General features: G+C 37.5%; 1 protein-coding gene across 2 annotated transcripts in view; it reads left to right on the forward strand.

Moving 5' to 3' along the window:
- The window catches only part of ctnna1 (catenin (cadherin-associated protein), alpha 1), a 205,777-nt gene that overhangs the window by 163,059 nt on the left and 17,651 nt on the right, over nt 1-25,067 (forward strand). For both annotated transcript variants that reach the window (XM_039775526.1, XM_039775527.1), the window contains exons 14-16: nt 625-735; nt 10,518-10,699; nt 11,504-11,609. In XM_039775526.1, the coding sequence (XP_039631460.1) occupies nt 625-735; nt 10,518-10,699; nt 11,504-11,609 (399 nt within the window). The remainder of the gene's footprint in view (nt 1-624; nt 736-10,517; nt 10,700-11,503; nt 11,610-25,067) is intronic.

Raw genomic sequence — 25,067 nt, forward strand, 5'->3', positions numbered from 1 at the left:
CTTGGCTGCACTCGGGTCCTGAGTTGGTTTGTCATGTGGTGGGTACGGCAGTGCGCTGTATCAGCGGATCCTCCTGGCCTCCTCTCTGATTCCCGGAGTGTTTCACAACTGCTCCTGACTTGCAAGTAAGGTTAGGTAAATTTTAAGTAAGCAAACCAAAAATCCCTGGAAAAGTTATGTAGTGTGATGTGGTCTCTAGATGTGTGTGAAAAGTGTGACTGAACTATAGAGTCAAAGTAAGGACCAAGTTGTACATATTTCCTTGTAGTCAAGGCCAAAATGTTTCAGTATTCGGTGGTGGTTATTTTATATAGTGGCATAGTGTTTTAGTTGTATTTTTAAAACCTTTGTCAACTTGAGCTTTCCGAATATTAATAGATAAGGAAGAATAAAATGTATTTTACTTTAATATTTAGTCTTTGTAGTTGCAGTTTAACTGCATGATATGTACAAGATAATATACCTGAAATCTGTACTCTTTGGTTTCCCTAGAAAGAATGCATAAGATATATGCTTCAATTTGTTACCATTTGGTAAATGAGTCTTTCGTAGAGCCATTCAGACTCTTAACATATCATTGTAATATATGTTAAAAGTAATTATGGATTTTTTGTATTGGTGTAGACTCCTGAAGAACTAGATGATTCTGATTTTGAGACAGATGACATTGAGACCAGGAGCAGGACAAGCGTCCGCACAGAAGACGATCAGCTGATTGCTGGACAAAGTGCAAGGGTAAGAATTTGTTAACATTAACATATCCAGAACACATGTTAAAAGCTTCTGTACTAAACTATCCTGAAAACAGTGCAGGGGTTAAGGGTTGCGAATCCCACAGTAGTTGCTGTAATTTTTATCCATACTTCATATGCATTGTGCAGTAGGTGTCAAAGTTGTGAATTGCTTTGACATGTAAAATGTTCAGGACTTTGAATGTCTAGTAATGAGAACATGGAACTAATGGTACAGTGGCTGAAGCTAAAGATGTGTTAAACCTCTTACACAGTACCAATTGCATTTTCACATTAAGTGTCTCAAAATAGTGATCTAAAAACCAATGTCAATTTAAAATCTAAATTAAAAATCAGATCTCAATTTAAGAGCACAATTTCATGTTGCATATTAATACAGGGTGGTCGAGATCTAATTATGCAATTTTCATTACACTATAACTTAAGTTTATTACTCGAGCCTGTATCCAGCTGAATGGAGGACGAGTGGGACATTGCATGAAAAATCAGTGAATTACTTCAATGCAAGTCCATTTTCATTTATTACAAGATATTTCAAACAATTCTTTTGTCTTGTTTCCCTGCATTGCATTAAAAGTTGCATAATTAGATCTGTACCAGCTTACAGGGTGGTCCAGATCTAATTATGCAGATCCAGATCATCTGGATGACTTTGATTTATGTGGGGACGATTCCAGTTTGGTGCAAAGACGATTCTTCATGTTGTCAGTTCGCACACTTCTCGATAGTCTGGGACTTTTCGGGCGATTTTCTATGTGATAAACTTATAACTTTTATAATGTAATGAAAATTGTATAATTAGATCTGGAGCTAGACAACATACACACACATTCCATGACTGTAGACAAGTAACTGATCTTTTTATGCCAAACTTGTCTAATGTAATGTCAACCAGTAAAAGCATTCACAAACCCAAGGTACCTGAACTATGTTGAAAATAGTCATGGTTACAGTATACTTGGTGCAAAGAGTAGAGTGACAAACTGCTGATTTGGAGGTTTTACTTTTGGTTCCAGTTACCGTTCCGTCATGAGCGCACCTGATAGTGTTGGTTGCTTCATCTCTCTCATCCAAGTTAAACGTTCTATTGAAACAGAAGGCTTTTTTAATGTTAATGTCAGCAGATTTCTTCTGCACCAATTGTTTGCAAAGATTTACGAAAGTAGAAAATAAAAAAGCAATGTTGAATATGGCTTTGCAAACAGTAGATTTGCTCATATCTGAGAAACTGAATTCTTTGTCAAGATCAAACCTGCAGTATCTAAGAGAAATTGCTTTGAAGAAGGTAGCAAGAATATAAAGCTGTGGAGATTTTGTTGAAGCTCATATCATAACACCTCATTACACAAGACTAAAGCTTACCAAAGTCTCAAACACTCTTAAACTGCCATTTTCTAGGCTCCCAAGATGTGCACAGTCCTCCAGCAGCACCCACCTGATGTAGTCAAAACGAATCGACCATAGGAAAACAACCTCTATAACCCCAGATTACTATATCCAGGCTCTACACTCCCTAGAAAAGACTAGGTCAGCTTAATTTGTATGTGTTTGTCCCTTCTGAGTTTAATAAAACTAGCAACAAAAGACTTACTTTGCTGCTTTAACTATTTTGTTTCCATGGAAGGTTTGAGCAGAACTGGAGCCTGTACCCTCTTAGAACATACAGCCTGTTTTCTTAGTTATTGGTTTCAGCTGTGGCGACATGACATTTTTAAATCTGTTAGTAGTTTCAAGAATACTGAATGTGTATGTAAGTAAAAGTGGTGCTGTGTGTTTTTCCACTTAAGTGTAGACTAACCGTGACCTTTAGTATAAGTAGTTATGCTGGTTGGAAAGAGACTGACATATGCACATTAAGAGGAATTTCAATGTTTGCTGAAGTTTACAACTAATTGTACTGGGAAAAGAGCCAAAAATGTACTGTAGCAAAATGAAGCAAATTTAAGTCCAGTGTGCTGAAGCAGCATATCTTGTATGACTCTGATTAAATAGTAGCTCTAAAAATAGCTGTTTTCATAGAGGGTCAAATGGAGGATTCAAGGTGAGGTATGATTTGAAATTTAAATGCTTTATGTGCATGGATTTTTAATAACTGTAACAGTAACTTCGAGAACACACTTTCGCCTTTTCAGTGATCCTTTTCATTTTAACAGCCGTGTTTTCATTTTAAATCTAACATTTGAGATCACATTTCTAATCATTCAATGCCCATGTTAATGTCTGTAGGTCTTAGTGATTTCAGATGTCTCCAGCCTAGATTTAAGTCTTTAGTCTTGCCTATTCTACTCCGATTTAAATATTCCACTATGCCATGGATTGACTTGTTTGTTCTCATCACAATGGACTATGTTCTGTATAAGTATTTGATTGCCAAGGGAACATTATTCCTTAGAGCAGCTGTGGCACAAGATAAAGCAGAGAGATTTGTGGAGTTTTGAGTATCCAAGACTAGGCCTCTAATGCTTTCATAAGTGTGCCAAGGCAAAAAATAATCATGCCATTTTCTAGAGTCCATGGGCACAGTTGGATATACTGACTGTTGACTGGTGTACAGAGTTTCATCCAAGGAAGTAGCTCCTACTATTCTCTGTGGTGGTCACTTTTATAATATGTGCATGTCAGAAATCAGATGAGGGCAAGCAGACCTCTATCTTTATTTAGAGGATGAAAAAGAAATTAACATTTAACACTAGAATTACCAGAGCCTACGAAAAAACTCCTAAGTCCGTCCCACCTTAAATCGCTTCTTAAAATCGTTCACAGCTCTCCATCAGCGTCTTTTGTCATCTAAATGTGCTGATAAAAATCGGGCTGCAAGCAGCCGGCTATTCCATCCCCCCACCGACTTAGAACTTGCACAAACTTCTCCCAGCTCATGCCTTGATTGATTTTCTGGGAGTGAAGTGGAGTTTTAGAGTGGAAATAGATTGTTGTTTGTAACACATGCATTTCATGTCTGTTCCGTTTCTACAGTAATCTGTGTAAACACATTGTTAAAACAGAAATGTTTTTTATATTCTACTAGTAGATGACAAAATGTAGGCATAAACTATATAATGTATGAAGCCTGAAGTATCACACACATACTTTCACAAAAGGTACAAATCTAACACAGCAGTTGCGCTTTTATTCAAAAATATAGCTGCAGAAACAAAAAGCCGCCTTAACATGCGACATTGACACCCATTTATTACAACTGCCTCCGTGGCACAATAGAATCAGCTGCCGCCTGGGAATCAATTCAATTTCTACATCTGTTTTACATTAGTACCTTTGCCTTAACCCTCATGTGAGTGTGTTATAACTGTGCCTTAGTGGAAAGTATACTCTACGTTATTTAAATTCAAGTACATCTCTCATTATAAAATATCTGGATTAAATAGCATGATAGCTGATTTGGCAGACCATAATCTTGTAACAGTGCACGTTTTAACACTAGAATTACCAAAGCCTAAGAAAAAATGTGTAAATCCAGACCACCTTAAATCCCTTCGTACCTCTCCAGTCAGTGTATTTTGTCTTGTAATTGTGTCAATAAGCCCAAGCAGCCTGCTATACCATATCCCCCATCAACACAGAAAGGGCCCGGCTCAGGCCTTGGTTATCTTAAAGTGAAGTGTTGGTGTTTTAGAGTGGAAATAATAGATCGTTATTTAGAATACATACATTTAATGTGTAGGTGGGGGGGAATAAAGAAACATGGTCACTGACTGCAACGGCAAAAAGGCATGCAAATGAATATGAATTATATGAATAATGTTGCATCACTGCCACGATGTTTTCCGAAATGTACTGTACAGTTCATAAAATGAATAATTACAAATATCATATACACATACCTATGTCTGTTTTTTCTCAGTGTGGCCCATAAGGCACATACTAATTCAGCGTGAGCAGGAACACTCCAAAAAAAAAAAAATTCAAGTGATAATGACATACACAAAAAAGGCATGACACAGCAGATTTTGTGTGTCAGCTTTTATCCCTCCAGATCAGAGAATTTACAGTTTCATTGTCTCAAAACGCACTCACGTCTACAGTTATTCCCAATTTCAAATAAAACTACCAGCATCAGATCTTTGTTTGGGGTTGTATTGTGATCGTGATTAAAAGAATAAAACTGGGGTGGGGGGGTGAATGCAAATTTTTATAAGCACTATAAATTTACACCAGCTGTTACAGATGCAAATGAAATGTATGTTTTTACTGTATAACAATAATGGTAAATTTGCGCAACACCCAAGATCGATCTCGCGGCCCCTTGATTACAAGGTTGGTGGCAGAATTGTTATCTCTGCACCACAGAAGCTGTCGTATTATTACACTTGCACCTTTTGTGAAAGTGTTTATTTGATATTTGGACTTCAGGCTTCACACATTATAAGGTTCTTTTATCATTTATTACTAAAACATGAAAAACATTTGTTTTAACGATGTGTTTACATAGATTGTTGTAGACACGGAACACACATGAAATGTACAGTATGTATTCCAAATACCGATCTATTATTTCCACTTCACTCCAAGATAATCAATGCTTGAGCTGGGCCCTTTTTTCATTGTTGGGGGAGATGGTAAAGCAGGCTTGGGCTTATCCGACACACAAGATAAAACGCTGATGGAGAGGTGCGAAGGTATTTAAGGTGGGCCGGATTTACAAGTTTTTTCGTAAGCTTTGATAATTCTAGTGTTAAAGCATGCTGTTCATCTTAAGTCACTGTACAATAATACAGTCATAATAAAGAATAACCATTAGCAAAATAAGCACATCATTGAAACAGAATATTGTGCCATTTCTACATGGATATAGATGTTAGCATTAAAGCCATAGATATTTTTAAACCATAATTTGTAATTTCAGGTGCAAATTTCATAGCTCAATCAGCGACCTTTTTTTTTGGGTGCTCTGCAGAACATTCCAGTACAAGAAAAATATTCCAAAACAGGACTTTAGCAGTTTCTTTGGCAATGATGAAATACACATAGTTGTAACATCAAATGCAAGTGCCTGTTTCAAGGTCAGAAGATAACTTAATCAATATAACTTTGATACCATGCCACCTTAAAACGCAGAGGAGAAAGTGGATTTGAAATACCAAGTTAAAAGTATTGCTAGTTATTTATTTTAATTGGGTAATTCCTAGTCATGGCATACATATTACTAAATTCTGAAATTAGTGGTATAAATCTGCCAGCAAAAGATGCATTATTCCAGAGTTTCGGTGTCCCACAGCAAAAGACCTTTTTACAATAGCTTTGCTTGTATGTTGAATTTAATGCAGTCTTTGTATTGACATTTTAAAGTGTACCTTGGAATATAGTTATCGGTTAAAGGGTTTAAGCAGCATTGAATTTATATCAAAATGTACTCCACTCCTGCTCACCATAAAAACTAACTAAACAATTTATATGAGCAATCTCTAATACACAATAGTGAATTCTGCTGGATAGAACTTGTTGCGATTAGTATTGTGGCCTAACCTGCACAGGGAACACAAATTTCCCAGATAACTCCATGAAAAGGTGATTGAAAAGCACAACTCAGAGGATGAATACAAGACAATATCCGATGCACTAAATATATCCATAGGGATATAGTTAAATCAGCCATTTAGAAATGGAAAGAGTATGACACAGCTGTAAATCTGCCTAAAGCATGCCATCCGCAAAAGACAGTGATTGTGCAAGAAGACGATTTAATAAGGGAGGCCACCAAGAGACTCCTGTGATAACTCTGAAGTAGTAGCAAGCAACAGTGGCTGAGATGGGAGAGGCTGTGCATACAAATTTTGTCCAGGTGCTTCACCAGTCAACTTTTTATTTGTTTTTTTCAAAATCTCATCTAGTGTTTGCTAGGAGGCACATAGGAGACTTGAAAGTCAGCTGAAGGTTCTGTAGTCTAAAGAAACCAAAATTGAGATTTCTGGATATCAGACTAAATGCAACACTGCACATTATCAAAACCACATCATCTCAACCATTGAAATACAGTAGTGGTAACAGCATTATGCTGTGAGGATGCTTCTGTGCAACAGGCCCTGAAAGGGGTGTGACGATGGAGTGTAAAGTGAGTGCATCAAACTGAAGGGAAATCCTGGAGAAGAATCTGATGCAGTCCACTGGAATTCTGATCCTTTTTTTGAAATTGATATTCCAGCATGACAACAACCCCAGTGTGAACGGTCTTTAAGTGGCTGAGACCAGGTGCCTCATGCATAAACGGTGCGTACTCACAGAAATGTTGCGTAAGAATGTTTCCACATTCAAATCGCGATGTATAAAACTTACACTTGGCGTAAAGCCACTCACTTTTCCACAGTACCTCATACCCTGTCGTACGAAAGTTCTCTGCTTGGTTTTGCAGACTGGCAGCACCCAGCATCAAAGCAGTGCTACTGTTCCTGTGTGGTTACTCTTTATTTTCCTGATGCGGCTTTATAAATACACTGAAAATTCCAATCATGATTGTAATTAACTTGTAACAATATAATGGTCCAGGGAATAGCCATAGTATTCCAAATACCATAACTGCTTTAGCGCTGTTACTCTCTGCACCTTCTTTTTCTTCTTTCAGCTGTTCCCTTTAAGGGTTGCCACAGAAGATCATCTTTTTCCATATTACTCTCATGGCACCACTCGGAGTATTTATGACTGTATCTGAGTATTTTTCTTTCACTTTATAAAGCGCGTATTTACAAATGATGATGGTATCATTTGTAAGATGAAATGCAGCAAAATATGTTGATTATATTATACAGAAAACTTTTTAACTTCATTTAAATCTGTATTGTTAATAATTAAACATGTGAGGACATGGTGCCGCACCGCTTGCATGTTCACATATTGTTCCTGCCTCACGCTGTATGTTTGCTGAGACTGGTGCGACACTGGAAGGATAGATGGATAGAATAATTAAACACGTACTATGAAGATATTTCAACGTTCCTTAAAAGTTTTGAAGAATTGTCATCGTAAGCTTACAGGTGGCTTAACGTCTATTACAGAGCTGATTGTGTGGCAATTGGGTATTTGGGGAAAGAAAAGTGAGGACAAGAATTGAAGGTTAGTACGTTTGAAAGAGACAGTACTGCTACAATAAATTATTTCATAGAAAGTCGCACATGGTGCAGCAGCATCTTGTATGACACATGAACAATCACTGCGCCATTGTGTTCTTAATAACATGCTTTCATTCCAATCATGAAAATATCCTATATATACATCTCAGTATTTTAATTAATCAGAGAGCTGCAATATCATGAATGTAATGGATTCTGTGTCCTGTCAGAGAAAGAGAACGGAAGCACGTAGTGATTCTCACACACACAGCACATAGAAGATCAAATACAAAACAAAGCATTTAACATGCTACTTTAGTTACGATGGGATTTGAGAAACTAGTAAATTAAATGATCTTAAGATGAAGTTTATGTTCTTATGATAATGACAAAATAAAGTACGTGATTAAAGTGGATATTTAGAGATTGATTTGCATATTCAAAGAGGCGTAATTCTGGGAGGAGACGGGGCGGGACAGAAGGCGCATGCACGTGCGTTAGTTTTCACGCTGGATCGGGGTTTATCTAGCGGAAGAAAGCGGAAGTTGGAGTATGTACAGATTCCTGCATCTGGAATTTTCTGTACGCAAGCACATTTCGGCTTTTGTGTTTGTCATGTTATAGTGCGAATTCTATGCATGGCGTTATACATGAGGCCCCAGATCTCAGTCTACAATAGTTTTAGAGTTTGTGCCTGCAGTATCGAGATGTGCAAGGCTGAAATAGACCTGTGCTCATAAAGTTAAGACTGTCATGGTTGCCAAAGGTGCATCTACTAAATACTTACTGAAGTGGGTGAATACTTTGTGTGATTAATTTTTTTTTGTCTTTTTTTATATTTGGAATTAATTTAGACCACTTGAGATTAAAGAATAATTTTCTGTACAGCATTGTTTTAAAAGAAAAAGTAAATTCATTGTGATTCAGTGACTGCATGAATATGCACTTTAATAACCCACTTATTTTATAGAAACGTGGTTTCTAAAATGGCATGCGTGCCCTTATTCCGGTTAGGGAAACCAGACTATTCTGTTAGAAACCAGGTAAGCACACACAGACTTCTGCACGAGTAACCAGATTTTTTGGTCATGTATACTCTTGATTAGGTTACAGATAAGGATTTTGTAGTTTGTGTATGTCTGTAGCTTCCCATATGCATTTAGCAGCCACAGGTAGAACCATCCACAAGGTTATTTCCCGAGGCAGATGCTTAGGCAGTCAAATTATTACTTCACCTGGTTGAACTCTGTCTGTGTTTCAGACATCGCTAAATTCATGTTGAGGCAAATGTACACTGCCAAACTCAGCAGTACAGTCTCAGGAGCAATGTTGTGGGTACAATGTTAAAAGCAACATAGATTATGTTTTAAAGTAACAAGAAGTCCAACCCAATACTTTTTATTGAAATAAAAATACCTACATTATTATCCCAGTAGTACTTCTTATAAGGAGTGGAAGCATACATACGAGTTCCTTGCTGGGTTCAAGCGGAAAAGAGTGCTACGTGTGCAGTCTTGTAACATACATACATTTTAATAAAACTAAAACATAAATTATCCATAGCTCTTTGATAAAAAAAAAAAATGTTAAAACAGTGTTATTACATGGTGCAGCATTTGGTGTTCATGAATGGTTTATGTCAAGAATGTATAAAGGGGGATTGCTGTTTACTTCACAGCACATAACACAAGAAAATTGGCGGTATTTATTTAAAAAAGAAAAAAAAGGTTTAATTGGGTTATGCACCTGGTTTTGTGTATGAATGGAAACACCGTGATTGTTCTAGACCTTCCAATGGAGTGAATACTGTATATACACTGTTAAATTAAAGCATGGAGACAAATTTGTAGAAAGTGTTCAAATATGATATAAAAAATGGTCTGTGTTGAACATACTCCCTTGGTTTTCAATAAAATGAACAATGTTAAATTTCAGTTCCATTATGTTGTCATCACGATTTTCTTATTTGCTGTATTCAGTAACTACCAGCTAAACTTTGTCCTTCAGAATGTATAGGATAGGCAATCTTTTGCTTTGTGCCATCCCCCACCATAACCTATGGAGGAGGAGGACCGAAAGCTTTAAATTTGTCATTTGTGAAAAATTTTGATGTCCAGTTTAACAGCTCCCCTAATAACAAAAATATTGATATCTTGATGATGGGTGTGTGTCTGTGTGTGTGTGTGTGTCAGTTTCTTGAAGGTCTAGAGCTAAAACAGCTGGACGGACAAATACCAAACTCAAAACGTAAGCCTGTTATGAGATGACAGTGTGCTGATTAAGTTTAAGTTAAATTGTGCAAATACCATAATTCTACAATTATGAATTCTTCTCATCAATTGCTATCATAATGACCTTTTATGATCAGAAAGATCAGCATCAGAGCAGTAAATTACTGGAATTTTTACAATAGTTTGGGTAACTTGGTCACATCTGAATTTTTTACATATGTTTCACTTCTTTACATAACTAAAGTGTCACTTATCATTTATTAATATTGATGAATGTCACTGAACACACATGTTACTGTTTCCATCGCCAAATGGAAGCATATACAGTAAATCTGAAATTTTTCTTGTGCATTTGTGTCAACAAAGCCTTCAATTACAAGTACTTAATTCCTTCAATGATTAAATTGAGTCTACCATACAGTATTGTATGAGTGCTTATTAATTTAATTTTTTTTTTCTTACCCGGCCAATAATAGGCAATCATGGCACAATTGCCTCAAGAGCAGAAAGCCAAGATTGCTGAACAGGTTGCAAGCTTCCAAGAAGAGAAGAGCAAACTTGATGCTGAAGTGTCCAAATGGGACGACAGTGGCAATGACATTATTGTGTTGGCTAAACAAATGTGTATGATCATGATGGAGATGACAGATTTTACTAGGTGAGTATCACTTCAACCTCACCCCAAAAATAAAGCGTTATGACTGTTTCCTTGACACCCAACCACCCCCTAGGCAACTTTGTTTTTTGTGAGGTTAATGCTTTAAAAACTTCATTAGAAGACCAGTATCTAATGACCTATAGACTGAGTTTGAAGAGCTAGAAAATACATGAAAAATATCAGGTGAAGAGAACAGCTGCATGTCAGTAGTACAAGAGGGAACCTGGTGTACACTTTAAATTTCCTTGAACATGGCCAAGCCAAATAAGTCAGCCTGCCAAGTCAACTATGGTTGGTTATCATAAAAAGTATCATACATAGGAACATAGCCATATGTATAATACTAATGACTTACAAAGTCAAAGATGAAAAAATTCCATATAGGAGTAAGTCAGATTTGTAAACTAAGGCTGCTTGGGATTATCGACACATTTACAAGACAAAAGACTCTGAATGGAGGCGTGCGATTGGATTTAAGGTGGGCCAGATCTACCAGTTTTTTCGTAAGCTTTGGTAATTCTAGTGTTAAGTGTGTGTCCCAGTGTATATCTCAAAACACAATGTGTTTGTGTGGTCATGTTTTCAACAGATGATTCTCCTACCCAAATTTCTGCTCTATGGTGTAATGTGACCCATTTGGCTCTTTCTAAACTCCTTGATTACCCACCCTTTGCTGTGGAAAAATATAGATCCTCATTGTGCAGTTTAGAAACTGATTTGATTTTCAGTGCTATTTTTATAGTACTCTGAGTAGGAATATAATCGTTTTATCTTAAAACAAATTACTATCTACCTTTTATATAGGGGGAAAGGACCACTCAAGAATACATCAGATGTCATTAGTGCCGCTAAGAAGATTGCGGAAGCTGGTTCCAGAATGGATAAATTGGGCCGCATGATAGCAGACCATGTAAGTTAACTTCATCTCTTCCAGCCAGTATCAGGATAATTGAGTACAGTTAGCTGTGCTCAGAAAACTGTTTGTAAATTGTCATGCCTACTTCTAATTGATAATTTAGCAATGGATATATAATTTTATAACAACCATTTTATAACAACCACATTAAAATAAACTTTTTTTAGCCTTGATTTGTCATTAAATTGCTTTTATTTAGTTTAGAATACATGTCAATGCAACTTCTAAAGTATTATATAGTATCGTTGATCAGGATAAGCACCAAGTCTTGAGTTGTATCAGTTGTAAAGTATTTTTCATTGGCAAGTAACCTTGATGCATCTGACTAAACTACCATCTTTCCCCGAATTTAACCTGGGGGTTATACTTTTTCAATTACTGTGTATAATATATAGGGCCTCAGGGTTGTACAAGGTTGAGGGTTATTTTAATAATTGCAGCTACAATTCTTTTTCTCTCTGCAATAAATGATTACCAGATATACAGAAGACTGAGTTTTATGCAGTTAGTCCACAATCTGAAATATCAAAGTTTTGTTTTTTTTCTCTATAGGCTTCACATACATCCTTTTCACTCATTAATGATCTGGAAGTGTTTCCAATGATTAATTATGTTGGTACTTTTCAAATACAGAGACTGGCTGCAGCCCGCTCTAACCTGTAAATGTCAATTTATTTATATAGCACATTTAAAACATAGTAATGCTGCGGCCAAAGTGCTTTACAATAATAGAATAAAAGAAAAAAAAAACATAAAATAGTAATAAAATATATGAACATTAAATAAGAGATAATAAATAGAAATAATGTTATATGATCACAAAGAGGAAAACATCAGTATTACTGAACGTCACTGAATGCAAGTGAAAAGAAGTGAGTTTTTAATCTTGTTTTGAACAGTTCAATTGTAGATGACTCCTTAATATGATAAGGTACAGAGTTCCACAGGCGAGGGGCAGCAACTGCAAAGGCCCTGTCCCCCTTAGTTTTACATTTGGTACGAGGGACAACAAGAGACAACTGACCAGAAGATCTAAGCACTCTGGATGGCAGGTGTACAACACACAGTTCAGATAAATAGTTAGGAGCAAGCCCATGTAAAGATTTAAAAACTAGCAGCAAGATTTTAAAGTCAATTCGAAAACTGACAGGCAGCCAGTGTAAAGAAGCTAAAATAGGAGAAACCGAGTCATACTTCCTTGCCCCAACCAGAAAGCGAGCGGCAGCATTTTGGCCCAGCTGTAACCTGTGTATCAGAGATTTGTTAATGCCAGAATACAGCAAATTGCAATAATTGAGGCGAGAAAAAATAAAAACACGAGTTGCTTTCTCAAGATCTTTAGAAGATAAAGGCTTTATCTTGCCTAATAGACGAAGTTGGAAAAAGCAACTCTTGACTACAGAATTAACTTGTTTCTCAAAAGAGAGGTTACTATCAAAGGTAACGCCAAGATTGCGGACTTGAGGTTTGGAAAAGGCAGAGAAAGAGCCGAGAAGTCCAAGACCAATTTGGGCTTTAGCTGATGAACCCACTATAAGCACCTCCGTTTATTTTGATTTAGATCAAGAAAATTATTGGCCATCCAGGATCTTAATTCAGACAGACAGTTGTGGAGTTGTTTTTTTGCTGAGTTGCAGACGGGAATATAAACCTGAGTATCAGCATAGCAGTGAAAAGAAATGTTAAGTTTCCTAAAAATCGGTCCAATAGGGTGAAGGTATATAGAGAATAAAATATAACCCAAAATGGATCCCTGAGGAACACCATATTTAAGAGGAACAGTAGATAAAAAAGAGGAATTTAAAGTCACTGAAAAGTATCTACCAGTTAAATATGACCTGAACCAGTTTAGAGCAGCCCCTTTAAGCCCAATAAGATGTTCGAGCCGCATCAGCAATATTTCATGGTCAATGGTGTCAAAGGCAGCGGGCAGGTCAAGGAGGACAAGGACTGCCGCATCACCTTAGTCAGTAATAAGAGAGATGTCGTTGAACACTCTCAGGAGTGCCATTTCAACACCATAACGCCTAAAACCAGATTGGTAGATCTCAAATAAATTATTAAAGTTAAGGTGATCGACCAATTGATTATAAGTAATTTTTTCTTGAATTTTAGCCAGAAATGGGAGCTGGGAAATTGGACAAAAGTTGGTTAAAACTCCAGGATCTAATCCTGCCTTTTTTAGATGGGGACAGACTGTAGCATGTTTAAAAAATGAGGGCACAACACCCAAACTAATAGTCATTTAATAATGGCTAGTAAAGATGGGCCTAATACATCAAAGGCTTCCACTAAGAGATGTGGTGGTACAATATCGAGGGGGCTGGAAGCTGGTTTAAGGGTGTTCCTTTTAGCATTGAAAGTGAGACTTGATCAAAGGAATCTAGAACAATGTCATGCTTAACAGTAGGAAGTTCATAACCAGTTTGAACAATGCCACGGCGGATAGTATCAATTTTGCTGACAAAGAATGCTAGAAACTGCTCACATAAATGAACAGTGCTATTTAATCCTATCATAGAATGAGGGTGAATGGCCACATTAATTGAATTAAATAAAACCTAGGATTGTTTGAATGGTGGGATACTAAATCGGCAAAGTAGTCATGTTTCGATTTCTTAACTTCAGCCTGGAAATTGAAAAGAGAAGACCTGAATATCTGTATATGGTCTTGTTATATGCTTATAAACAATAATACTGGTAATTCCAACAAATCTTATTTGGCCGAAAATGAAAAGCTTTGAGTAAAATCGAAAAGCCATAATTGTACTCGTTAGAAATGTTTTTGTTGCCAGTGTGGTGACCTTCTCCCAAAACATTAGGAAAATGAAAAAAGTAGGCTTAAAGATATAACGGTGACATTTTTTCATTCCTAACACTGTTTAGTGGTACTCTAATGTATTATGGTGAACCAGGTGTGCGTATGTACGAGTACAAGGTGTTGCATGTGCATCAGATTGATTAGTGCTTTTTTTATTCATAGTAAAAACAGCTAATGTGTAAACATAAAAACAGTCACTTGCACAGTCTACTTGATTTAACACAATGAGTACATTTAATACACTTTAGCAGTTCATGTAACTAAATAATGAGAAGCATTTTATTTTTTAGTAATGCTTGATATCATTCTGCAACATGTGTCAGTGGTTTTTTTTTTTCCGTTCCAGAAACATTGTTCAGTCCCTAGAACACCAAGCAGTATGACTCAAAGTTCCAAGCTGATGTATCCATGACAGTGTTTGAGTGAAGTACATGCAGGGCTTGTGTGTGCTCTTGTCCTAAGGTTGGAGGCAAAAGTCCTGCTCATAATTCATGCAAGAAGCCCTGTGGGAGCCTAAGTATTTGTTACAGACAGAGAGACCAGATGTTGACAGAAAAATAAAACAATGTCTGTAAAACTCCTTTTACAAAACTTTTGCAACCATGGTTCTTATCTAAAAAGACTTTGATAGGCTGCATGTCTTTCTGCAGGTTATTTTAGAACATTATTATGTAGTAGTAATAATTTAAGTGCTATATATTTAGTATGTTTGCATCATGTGTTTGTATGTAGCTTTCAGTGTTCAACAGACACCCATAGCAAAAAAACTGTTAATGCAATCCTTGAAAAAACAGCACTTTACAGAAAAATGCGTACACCACGAGTACAAAACGATATAATCCAGTAGCCTATATAAGAAAGGCATAGAAAATCACTTATATTTGCTAAAACATATTAAATGCAGTCATTAAACTTTTTTTCTGCATCTATACTGTTTATACCAGGTTTTGAGTCACTAATCAAAACCTGGTACATGCTAGAACCCCACCTTAACTTGGATGGGTGAAAATTACAGCTTAGTATTCAATGCATGTTTCGTCCCTGTCGTGTGCAGTGTCACATACATTCATGAATAAATGCATAAAAAGCAACACAAGCATATTTTGCGACACATCTAATTTTTATACTTCTTACTTATTTACTGTCACATTTCACAATTCTTTCTCCTCTTCATCTTTCTCCATTTCTTTGTGGGGTCGATATGCACGATCAACTTTCTCCAAACAGCTCAGTGTTGCACCTCTTGCCAGTCGGTCCCTTTTTTCCTTCAAGTGTTCCTTTAGTTTATCTCCTCATGTTTTGACCTCCCTTGTTTCATCTTCCTCTGTACTGTAATTTCAGTCACTCATGCCCTCACATGTCCATACTGTTACAACCTACTTTTCCTACTTTTCTGTAATTTCTTTGATACCTCTCCTACTTTGATTGTCCCTCTGATTGTCTAATTTCTTCTTGAGTCCTTTGAAACTCCACATATCCATCCCAATATTCTTATTTCTATCACATCTGACCTCTCCTTTGCTGCCTTTACTGTCCATGTCTCTGCTCCATACATCATTGCTGGACTTAACTGTCTAAAAATTTTACCTTTTAATATTCACCTTAATTCTTCGATCACATAACACTCCTCATACCTGTTCCATTTGTTCAATCCAGACTGCACTCTGGGGGTTGTCTCTACATCAAGTTTTCCATCTTGTGCTACCACTGCTTCTTTTTGTTGCTTCTATTTAGAGGTTGCCACAGTGGATTGTCTTTCCATATCTTTCTGTCCTCTACATCTTGCTCTGTTACACTTGTCACTTGCATGTCCTCTCTCATGACATCCATAAATCTTCTCTTAGGCCATCCTTTTGCCTGGCAGTTTCTATCCTAAGCATCCTTTTCCCAATATACCCAGCATCTCTCCTCTGCCCATGTCCACACCAATACAATCTCACCTTTCTGACTTTGTCTTCAAACTGTCCAACCTCAACTGACCCTCTCATGTACTCATTTCTAATCTTAATCCATCCTCCGCACACCCAATGCAAAGTTCAACATCTTCAGCTCTGCCACCTCTAGCTCGGTCTCCTGTTTTTTGGTCAGTGCCACCATCTCCAACCCATATAACATAGCTGGTTTCACTACCGTCCTGTAGACCTTACGTTTTACTCTTGCTGGTACTCATCTGTCACAAATTACTCCTGACACGATTCTCCACCCATTCCACCCTGTCTTCACTCTTTTTTTTTTAAAAACCTCTTTTCCACAATCCCCATTGCCCTTGTAATGTTGATCCCAAATTTTTAAACTACTCCACCTTTTCCCAACTCTACTCACTGCATCCTCACCATTCCACTGGCCTCCCTTTCATTTACACACATGTATTCTGTCTCGTTCCTACTGATCTTCATTTCTCTCCTCTCTAGAGCATATCTCCACCTCTCTAGGGTGTCCTCAACTTGCTCCCCACTCAGTCCACGGGGCCTCCTGTATAATCTTGTCTGTCAACCTGTCCATCACCATTACAAATAAGAAAGGGCTTAGAGCCAATCTCTGTAATTCCACCTCCATGTTGAATGCATCTGTCATTACTACCACAGACCTCACCACTGCCACACTTCCCTTGTACATATCCTGTACAACTCTTGCATACTTCTCTGCCACTCCTGACTTCCTTCATACAATACCACAGCTCCTCTCAAGGCACTCTGTAATGCTTTCTCCAGGTCCACAAAGACGCAGTGCAGCTCCTTCTGGCCTTCTCTATACTTCTTCATCAACACCCTCAGCGCAAACATCGCATCTGTGGTGCTCTTTCCTGGTATGAATCCATACTGCTGCTCACTAATCCTCACCTCCCTTCTTAACCTAGCTTCCACTACTCTTTCCCATAACTTCATGCATCAGTTTTATCCCACTGTATTATTCTTAAAAAGCGGCACCAGTATACTTCTCCACTCCTCAGGCATCCTCTCACTTTCTAAGATTCCATTAAACAATCTGATTTAAAAACTCCACTGTCATCTCTACTAAACACCTCCATTCTTCTACAGGTATGTCATCTGGATCAACGGCATTTCCATTCTTTATCCTTTTCATAGCTGTCCTTCCTCCTTGCACTTCTTGATTCATTATCATCAAATCATCCAACCTTATCTTCATTCATCAGCCTCTTAGAGTACTCTTTCCTTCTGCTCAACACACACCTCACTTGTGATTACATTTCCTTCCATCTTTATCCTTTATCTGCCTCCACTGCTGCACATCTTTCTCCACTTGCTCCTTCTGTCTAGCCAATCGGTACATGTCTTTTTCTCTCTCCTTGGTGTCCAACCTCTCATACATCTCATCAAATGCCTTTTCTTTAGCCTTCACCACCTCTCTATTCACCTTACACCTCATCTCCTTGTGCTCTTGTCTACTTTTTGAATCTTTCTGACTGTCCCACTTCTTTGCCAACCTCTTCCTCTGTATACTCTCCTGTAGTTCCCTATTCCAACACCAGGTTCTGCTGTAGTTGCCCAACTGTCTGGTAACTCTTCACTGCCCTCTAGTGCCTGTCTCACATCCTTCTCTAAACTCAAACTTGCAGTCTTCCTTTTTCAACTTCCACCATTTGATCCTTGTCTCTGCCCTCACTCTCCTCCTCCTTCTTGATCTCCATCATCCTACAGACCACCATCGTATGCTGCCTAACTACACTTTTTCCTGTCACCACTTTGCAGTCTTCAGTCTCCTTCAGATTGAACCTCCTGCATAGGATATAATCTACCTAGGGTGACGCATCTTCCTCCAGTCTTGTATGTCACCCTATGTTCACCACAGCCATGTCCATCCTTTTTAAAAAATCCACTATAATCTGACCTCCTTTATTCCTCTTCTTGACACCATACCTACCCATCACCTCCTTATCTACTCTGTTCCCTTCACCAACATGTTCATCGAAATCCGCTCTCCAATCACCACTAATGTCCCTTGGGTACACTGTCCATCGATTCATCCACTTCACTCCCGAAATCTTCTTTCTCATCCATCGCTCACCCAACTTGCATCCTATATGCACTAACAACATTCATCATTGCACCTTCCATTTCCAGCTTCATCATCATCACTCTGTCTGACACTGTTTTCCTCTCCAAAACACTCTTGATATACTTAACCTTCAGAATAACCCCTACCCTATTTCTCCTCCCATCCACACCGTAACAGAACAATTTTGAATCCACCTGGCCTTATTCCCCTTCCATTTAATCTCTTTCACACACAATATATCAACCTTCCTTCTCTCCATCACATTGGCTAACTCTTCCCTTACCAGTCCTACTGCCAACATTCAAAGTCCCTACCCTCATTTACCTTCCTGCTGCCTCCAGACACTTCCCCCTCTTCTCTTTCTTCGGTCAGTAGTAGCCCAATATATATCAGTCTATTGATACCCATCACATCACTATTTTGTCACGCTGAAAGGTTCCTTTTTTACTCCTATGTGAGATGTGAAGATACAAGATTAATTTTGGTTTAAATATATATATTCTGTCAGATGTTGTACATGACAAATGTACTGTACATTATCCAACTCTATTTCAGATAAACAAAATAGGTACATATAATAAACTAAAATCTTAATTCTGACCAAAAGCTTCAAGTGCTGTAGGAGAGCACAAACAAAATGCATAACTAAATTTGTTGGTCAATTCCAAATAAATTAAGCAAGAAATACAAAATAGTCTCAATTCTGACCAGTCAAAAGCTTTCATGTTTTACAGGTGGATGGACTAAATTTGTTGGTGAACTCCAAATAAAAGCTTAATTCTAAAATCTTAATGCTTTCAAGTTTTAAAGGAGAACATAAAACACATTCTTTGGTCAGTTCTAATTAAATAAAGGCGGCATTATTACAAAATCTCAAACTACCTGTATACTGCATCTTTTCCTTTGTACAGATTCAAACTGTTTTAAATGTTTGGGAAACAAATAGACAAACATTCTGTATATATCTGCAGTACAGATTCAAACAGCTTTCAAATGTAAACTAAGGAAAACAAGCAGAGTTGACATTCACTCAATTGTGATCAGTTTATGCCCCGAGGCAAAAACTAAAAAAAAAGGCACAAGAAATCCCCATTAGTGAAGTACTTGTTACAGTCTGGGAAGACGAAGTCTTGCATTGTGCGTGTCTCTAAAGGATGGCAGTGCTTCAGGTGGTACAAAAGACTAGTGGTATTACCTGTCTTTATTGGAATATGCTTTTGACACAATTTGCAGTACACACTATTCTGCTTCTTGACTTTAACTAGCCAAAATATCGCCACACTTCCAAATTCCTCTGACCCTTCTTTTCAACATTGTCCTTGTCTTTTGAGCTTTGAGCGATGTCCATTGAGGTGTCTTTGGTAACGCTGATTTTTGTTTTCTATAACATTTTCTGTCATTTACTCTTAACCACTATTTCATTTCTCTGATACAACCCAAACATTCGCGCGTGTATGCTGCTGCCCGCTCCATGCTATGTGCATTAACCTAACCTGACTAGGCCGTAACTGTTTCAGTCACATGATTAGTTTGACACAGTGGTATTCTCATTATCATTATGCTTTTCATGTTGTTGGTCAAAACATGAATAGAATGAGTTCTATCAACTTACTTTTGAAACATGTCTTAGATTTCTGCTGAGGAAAAGTTTTTTTTTGCAACAATTTATCGTTTTATCGTCCAGCCCTAGGTCTGTTGTGTGTTCTTATTAGTGTAACCGTAAACAATTACTCAATGTTCTAGCTTTAATTATTTCAGTCTAACGGGGGCCCTGTGCCAGCTTCAGCATGGTCAATAAACAAGGAGCTACATGTGTCTCATTTTGTAATTTTCTATATTCTTCATGAACCCCTCTGTCTCTACCTCCTATCTTAGCATTATTTGTTTTACTTTTATTTACAGCAATTTACAAATTTTATGAAAAGTTCATATGTTTGAAAGAACAATTCAGTTAAATAATGCCTAGCAAAACTTTAAAGTAAACCAAATAAAGCAAATTATGTAGTTAGTTACATGGCTAAAATGTAAGGATAACTAAATTTAAAAAAAAAAAAAACATACGCTGCTGGTAGACAAAGTTTTGCAGGACTCCTCTGTATTGCCATTAGGATTGCAGGGTCTAAGTGGGTAGTCAAGGACTGCCTCACGTAATTAGTATAAATTAACTGTTTCACTTTATAGCTGAATAAGGACAATCTTAAACCTATTACTTTAGGCAGTGTATATTAAGTGAACAGTCTGCTGTATTGCAGACGGTGTGTAAAACTGCATTTTGGCAAAGGTAATTAAAATGTGCACTACCGAAAATACTCTTAACAACTTGACACGATAACTGAGAGATTTCTGATGTTCCCATTTTAGGTAAGGAGAAAACAAGACTTTGTTTGCATACTTAAACGCTTAACAGTTGTAGAATTAGACGGCACAGAATCAGGTCTCGAGTGCAAGAGGGACTTTCACAATGCTGTTATTGAAGAGCAGCAGTAGGAAAATCAGCCCCCAAATTCTTTGTGTTTAACACTAGAATTACGAAAGCTTACAAACAATTCTCCACAGTAGTGTTTAGATGTGGACGGTGTATGTGCCCAAAAAAGAATTCTAACTGCATTCTCGTCCTATTGCTTGCATACTGAATTGTCAGCAGGCATTTTTCATGGCATTACACGTGTAGTTTGTGAACATGTCCTTGTCGATCAAACAGAGGAAGCTCCGTCTACTTGTGACTTTACGCTGTAGAAAGATAAGTAAATAAATCAAGGTAAATAACATTCAATCTGGAATTTAAGTGACATATAAATATTTCTGTAAAGACCATCACAAAACATAATCACAAACAGGACTTTGCACGATACGTTGGCAAGCTCTGTAAGCCTTGTTTCGTTGAAGGACAGACTGACAGGATGACGCTGGACCTCGTCCTTTATCCAAATGATGCCTTCTTTTGACTTTACACCTGGTGCAGCTGTGTTGCTTTTATGTGAGTGGACATTTCTTGCGGGAAGGGCTTCTATTCTCTTTCTCCGATCTGAGTTCACTTCTATTATAGCTCGTCTTTATTTAAAAACTGCAGTGTCAGATTGGGGCAAGCGTAAACACGACTGGGAGAATAAAACTGAATTAAAAAAAAAAATATAGAAAATCATGCCAGTTGTAGAAGATGTGAAGGATATCACTTACGCACATTAAAGGAACGCAGACTCCTAAGGTAAATGAGCCGCCTCCTGCCCTTTCTTATATAGATTCTTTTTGTTACTAAACAAGTCCAACCTTTCATTGATGTGGATCCCCAAATACTTTTCAGGGAATTGATGTAGAGGTAGTGCACTCCCAATTGTGACAAGATATACAAACTGTTAAGTGCCTTAAGAGTCATTAATAAGTTCCTTGGTTTTGCTTATGTTAGACATTTCTTTCTGCACCAAGATGCACACTTCTCTTCCTGGCTTCTATACTCATGTCTAATGCCTCTTATCAGTACACCTCATAAGTGCAGAATCATCAGAGAATTTCTGCAAGTGACATGACCAGTTATACTATAGTTGAAGGTGTAAAGAGAAAAGGAGACTGTACTGTTCTTGTGTTTTAGTGTTGCTCACATCCATATCAGAATCCTACTACTTCAGTCTCACAAACTGAGGTCAGCCCGACAGACAATACATTATCTAGGATACCATAGGTTCATCCAACTGTGCATCTCTGAACATATCCCTTAACACAACTGGATAGTATTGAAGGCACTGGAGAAATCAAAACACACAATCTTCACAGTACTGCCAGCTTTGTTCAGGTGAGAATAAGCCTTGTAGAGCAGCTGATTGCATCCTCCACTGCAGTCTTTGTCTGATAGACAAAATACAATGGATCTAGGTGGTCTACCGCAAGAGGACTGATAGTCCAGGACAGGTCTCAATTTTCTTAAATATGTGAAACGTGAGTACCACTGGTCTGTAGTCATTATTTGAAGAGGCACGCACAGGAATAATGCAGGATGTTTTCCACAGCAGCGACACTTTTTCTGGACCCTTGGGTATGGATTAAACACGTGACTGAGAATGCCACAAAGCTGGTCAGCCCAGGCCATAAGTGCTCGACGACTGACTTTGTCTGGTATTGCAGCTTTTCCTGTGTATAGCTTTATCAGTTTTATCCTTACTTGGTCTTCAATTATGACCATTCTGATAGTCAGATTTGGATTCAAAACTGGCCATTCCAATTGACATTAAAAGAGTTTATGTAGTAGGGTTAGTGTGGGGAGACTAGTCATTGGAATAAAGTGGCAGTTGAAGGGAAAATCTACTAAAACATTGGTTGAAGGGATTGGCTTTGTCCATATCCCCTTCTACAACCTAAGCCCTTCAGTGGAGTAGTTGTGCCAAGTCCATCTGTCATGTTAATCTGAAAAAAAATTGTTTTTCTGTTTTATCTTTGTAAGCCTTCTTTCCTTTGCTAGTCTTTAGCATATGCTGTGCATCTTTCAGAGCCTGTTAATCACGGGATTTGAATGCGTTTTTTCTCATTTAGCAGACATTTTAGCTTCTTAGTTATAAAGGGCTTGTTGTTTTGAAAGCAACACACTGTCTTTGAGGGTACCACAGTGTCAACACAAAAGTTAATATAGTCTGTGATGCAGAGTCCATTAGTATCATCCCCTTGCGACTTGTAAATCATTTCCTAGTAAGCCCTTTGTAAGCTGTCATTCAGAGCCATTTCAGCCTGTAGTTTTCTCTTCACCACTATTCTGGTGGTAAATGGTTGCCATCTAATAGGCTTTTAGCTGGGAATAGAATGAATCTGGTTGTCATCAGATTTGTCAAATGGTTCCAATAGTTTACACCTAACTTTTTTAGGGCTTTTTTTGTTTTGTTTTTCTCCCAGGGCTGAATATTTTTTAATATTTTTTTTAAAAAAAGAGCACAAAGCAATGGTTTAACACATAAAATCAACAAAAAATTTCTTTTTTGACAAATGTTAGTCTTGCATGTTGTGTGCGCCTGCATACTATATGATTTGACATACATATCACATACATGTTACACAGCAAAGTCCTGCAAAGTATGATATCGCTCAAAGCAGCCAATTGCATGCATTGCCAAATTGCACTGCTTACAATGTCTTTCACTGGTGCCTCCTTTTTAATTGTCTGTTGCTGCACACAACACAGTCAGTTTGTATTTTTGTCCTCGTATGTTGCAGGAAAGTGGTGCTCAGTCAGCTTGTCTGGCACTGCTCTTTGTGATGGCCTTCCTCGCTTTGCCATAGGCACTTCAACATACTCTTAACAACAAGCTGTCAACCACCTTGCAGAAATCTGCTGCAGTCATAATGCTGTCACTGTTTGCCTGCTTGAACAATATATAGCCATTTGTAAGTGCAATCTGACACAATTTTTATGTAAGGTGTGATGCCTTTTGACGTATGGATTTGTATCCATTATTGGCTGTATAATTTCTAATATGTGTGATCGTTTAACTCTTTCAATTAATTGCATGTTGCATCACTTCTCTATGATCATAAATATACACCTGACCAAATTGTGTTTTCTTTGAAAATAAAGTTGTAGCTTTAATTGTTGCAGACCTACAGATTGTCATAGCGTATGGTCCATTATTGTGGTAAATCTGTGTTTTGAGCATTGAATAATGTGAACAGATTATTGTAGATTCTGATATTTTGCCTTTTGTGTTTGTGGATTTCACTTTCACCAAACAACAAATCTTTTAATTCTTGAGGATGCGCCTCTTCATTGGGAGGACAGACAACTTTTCCCTGATGGAAACACGAATTAGACGATCTACAAGTCTCCTGACTTAAACTTTAAAGCCTTACAATATCTACATACTTCTGACATATCACCTATGCCCATATATTCAATCTCTTTTTGCTGTTCCGTTATTTCACCGAATAATTTCCGTTTGTTAGCGCTAATGTGATCTTCACGATAATTTTTTTGATACTTTCGAATTTTACTACTTTCATAATTTGTAACTTGCTCTGCATGTGTATCGCACCATTATTTTTTTTTTTTTTTTTTGTGCCTTTCGAGTTCCTCTGCTTTCCTAATCTCTAACCTGCTCTTCATGTGTTTCACACCATTTTTGAACCTCTTTACAACGTTCTACTTTGTCTTGTACTTTTTGTCTTTTATTTCTGACCCTGCTTGGACCTGCTAGGTTTTCAATTCCACCTGATCTGGGCTGATTATTACTTATTTTCAGAATCTGCACATAGATGATTATTATTCTTTTGGGTCACTTTTCGACATGCTGCTCGCTCTTCTTCACTTAGTCGTTGATGTGTCAACTAGAACATATAAAATTATTGTCCTAATAAAATTTATAAGAACTGAGAGCACAGGAAGTGTGTCTGCCAAAAGTATTCACAGGACTGAGAGGTTAGATGACCGTGGTCTTGTTTGAAAATGATTAAGTATGGCGGGACTTCATTCCAAAAAGTCGTCTCGACCCAAGATTTTTTTTATTATAACAGAGGCATGAAAAAATAAGCTTTAAAAGAAAATTACACCATACATACTGTGAAACATGGAGGAGGTTTAGTTATGTTTTGGGGCTGCTTTTCTGTTTCTGGCACAGTCTCTAGACTATTCTGGAGCAAAA

The sequence above is a fragment of the Polypterus senegalus genome, chromosome 13 (assembly GCF_016835505.1).
Source record: "Polypterus senegalus isolate Bchr_013 chromosome 13, ASM1683550v1, whole genome shotgun sequence".
NCBI lineage: Eukaryota > Metazoa > Chordata > Cladistia > Polypteriformes > Polypteridae > Polypterus > Polypterus senegalus.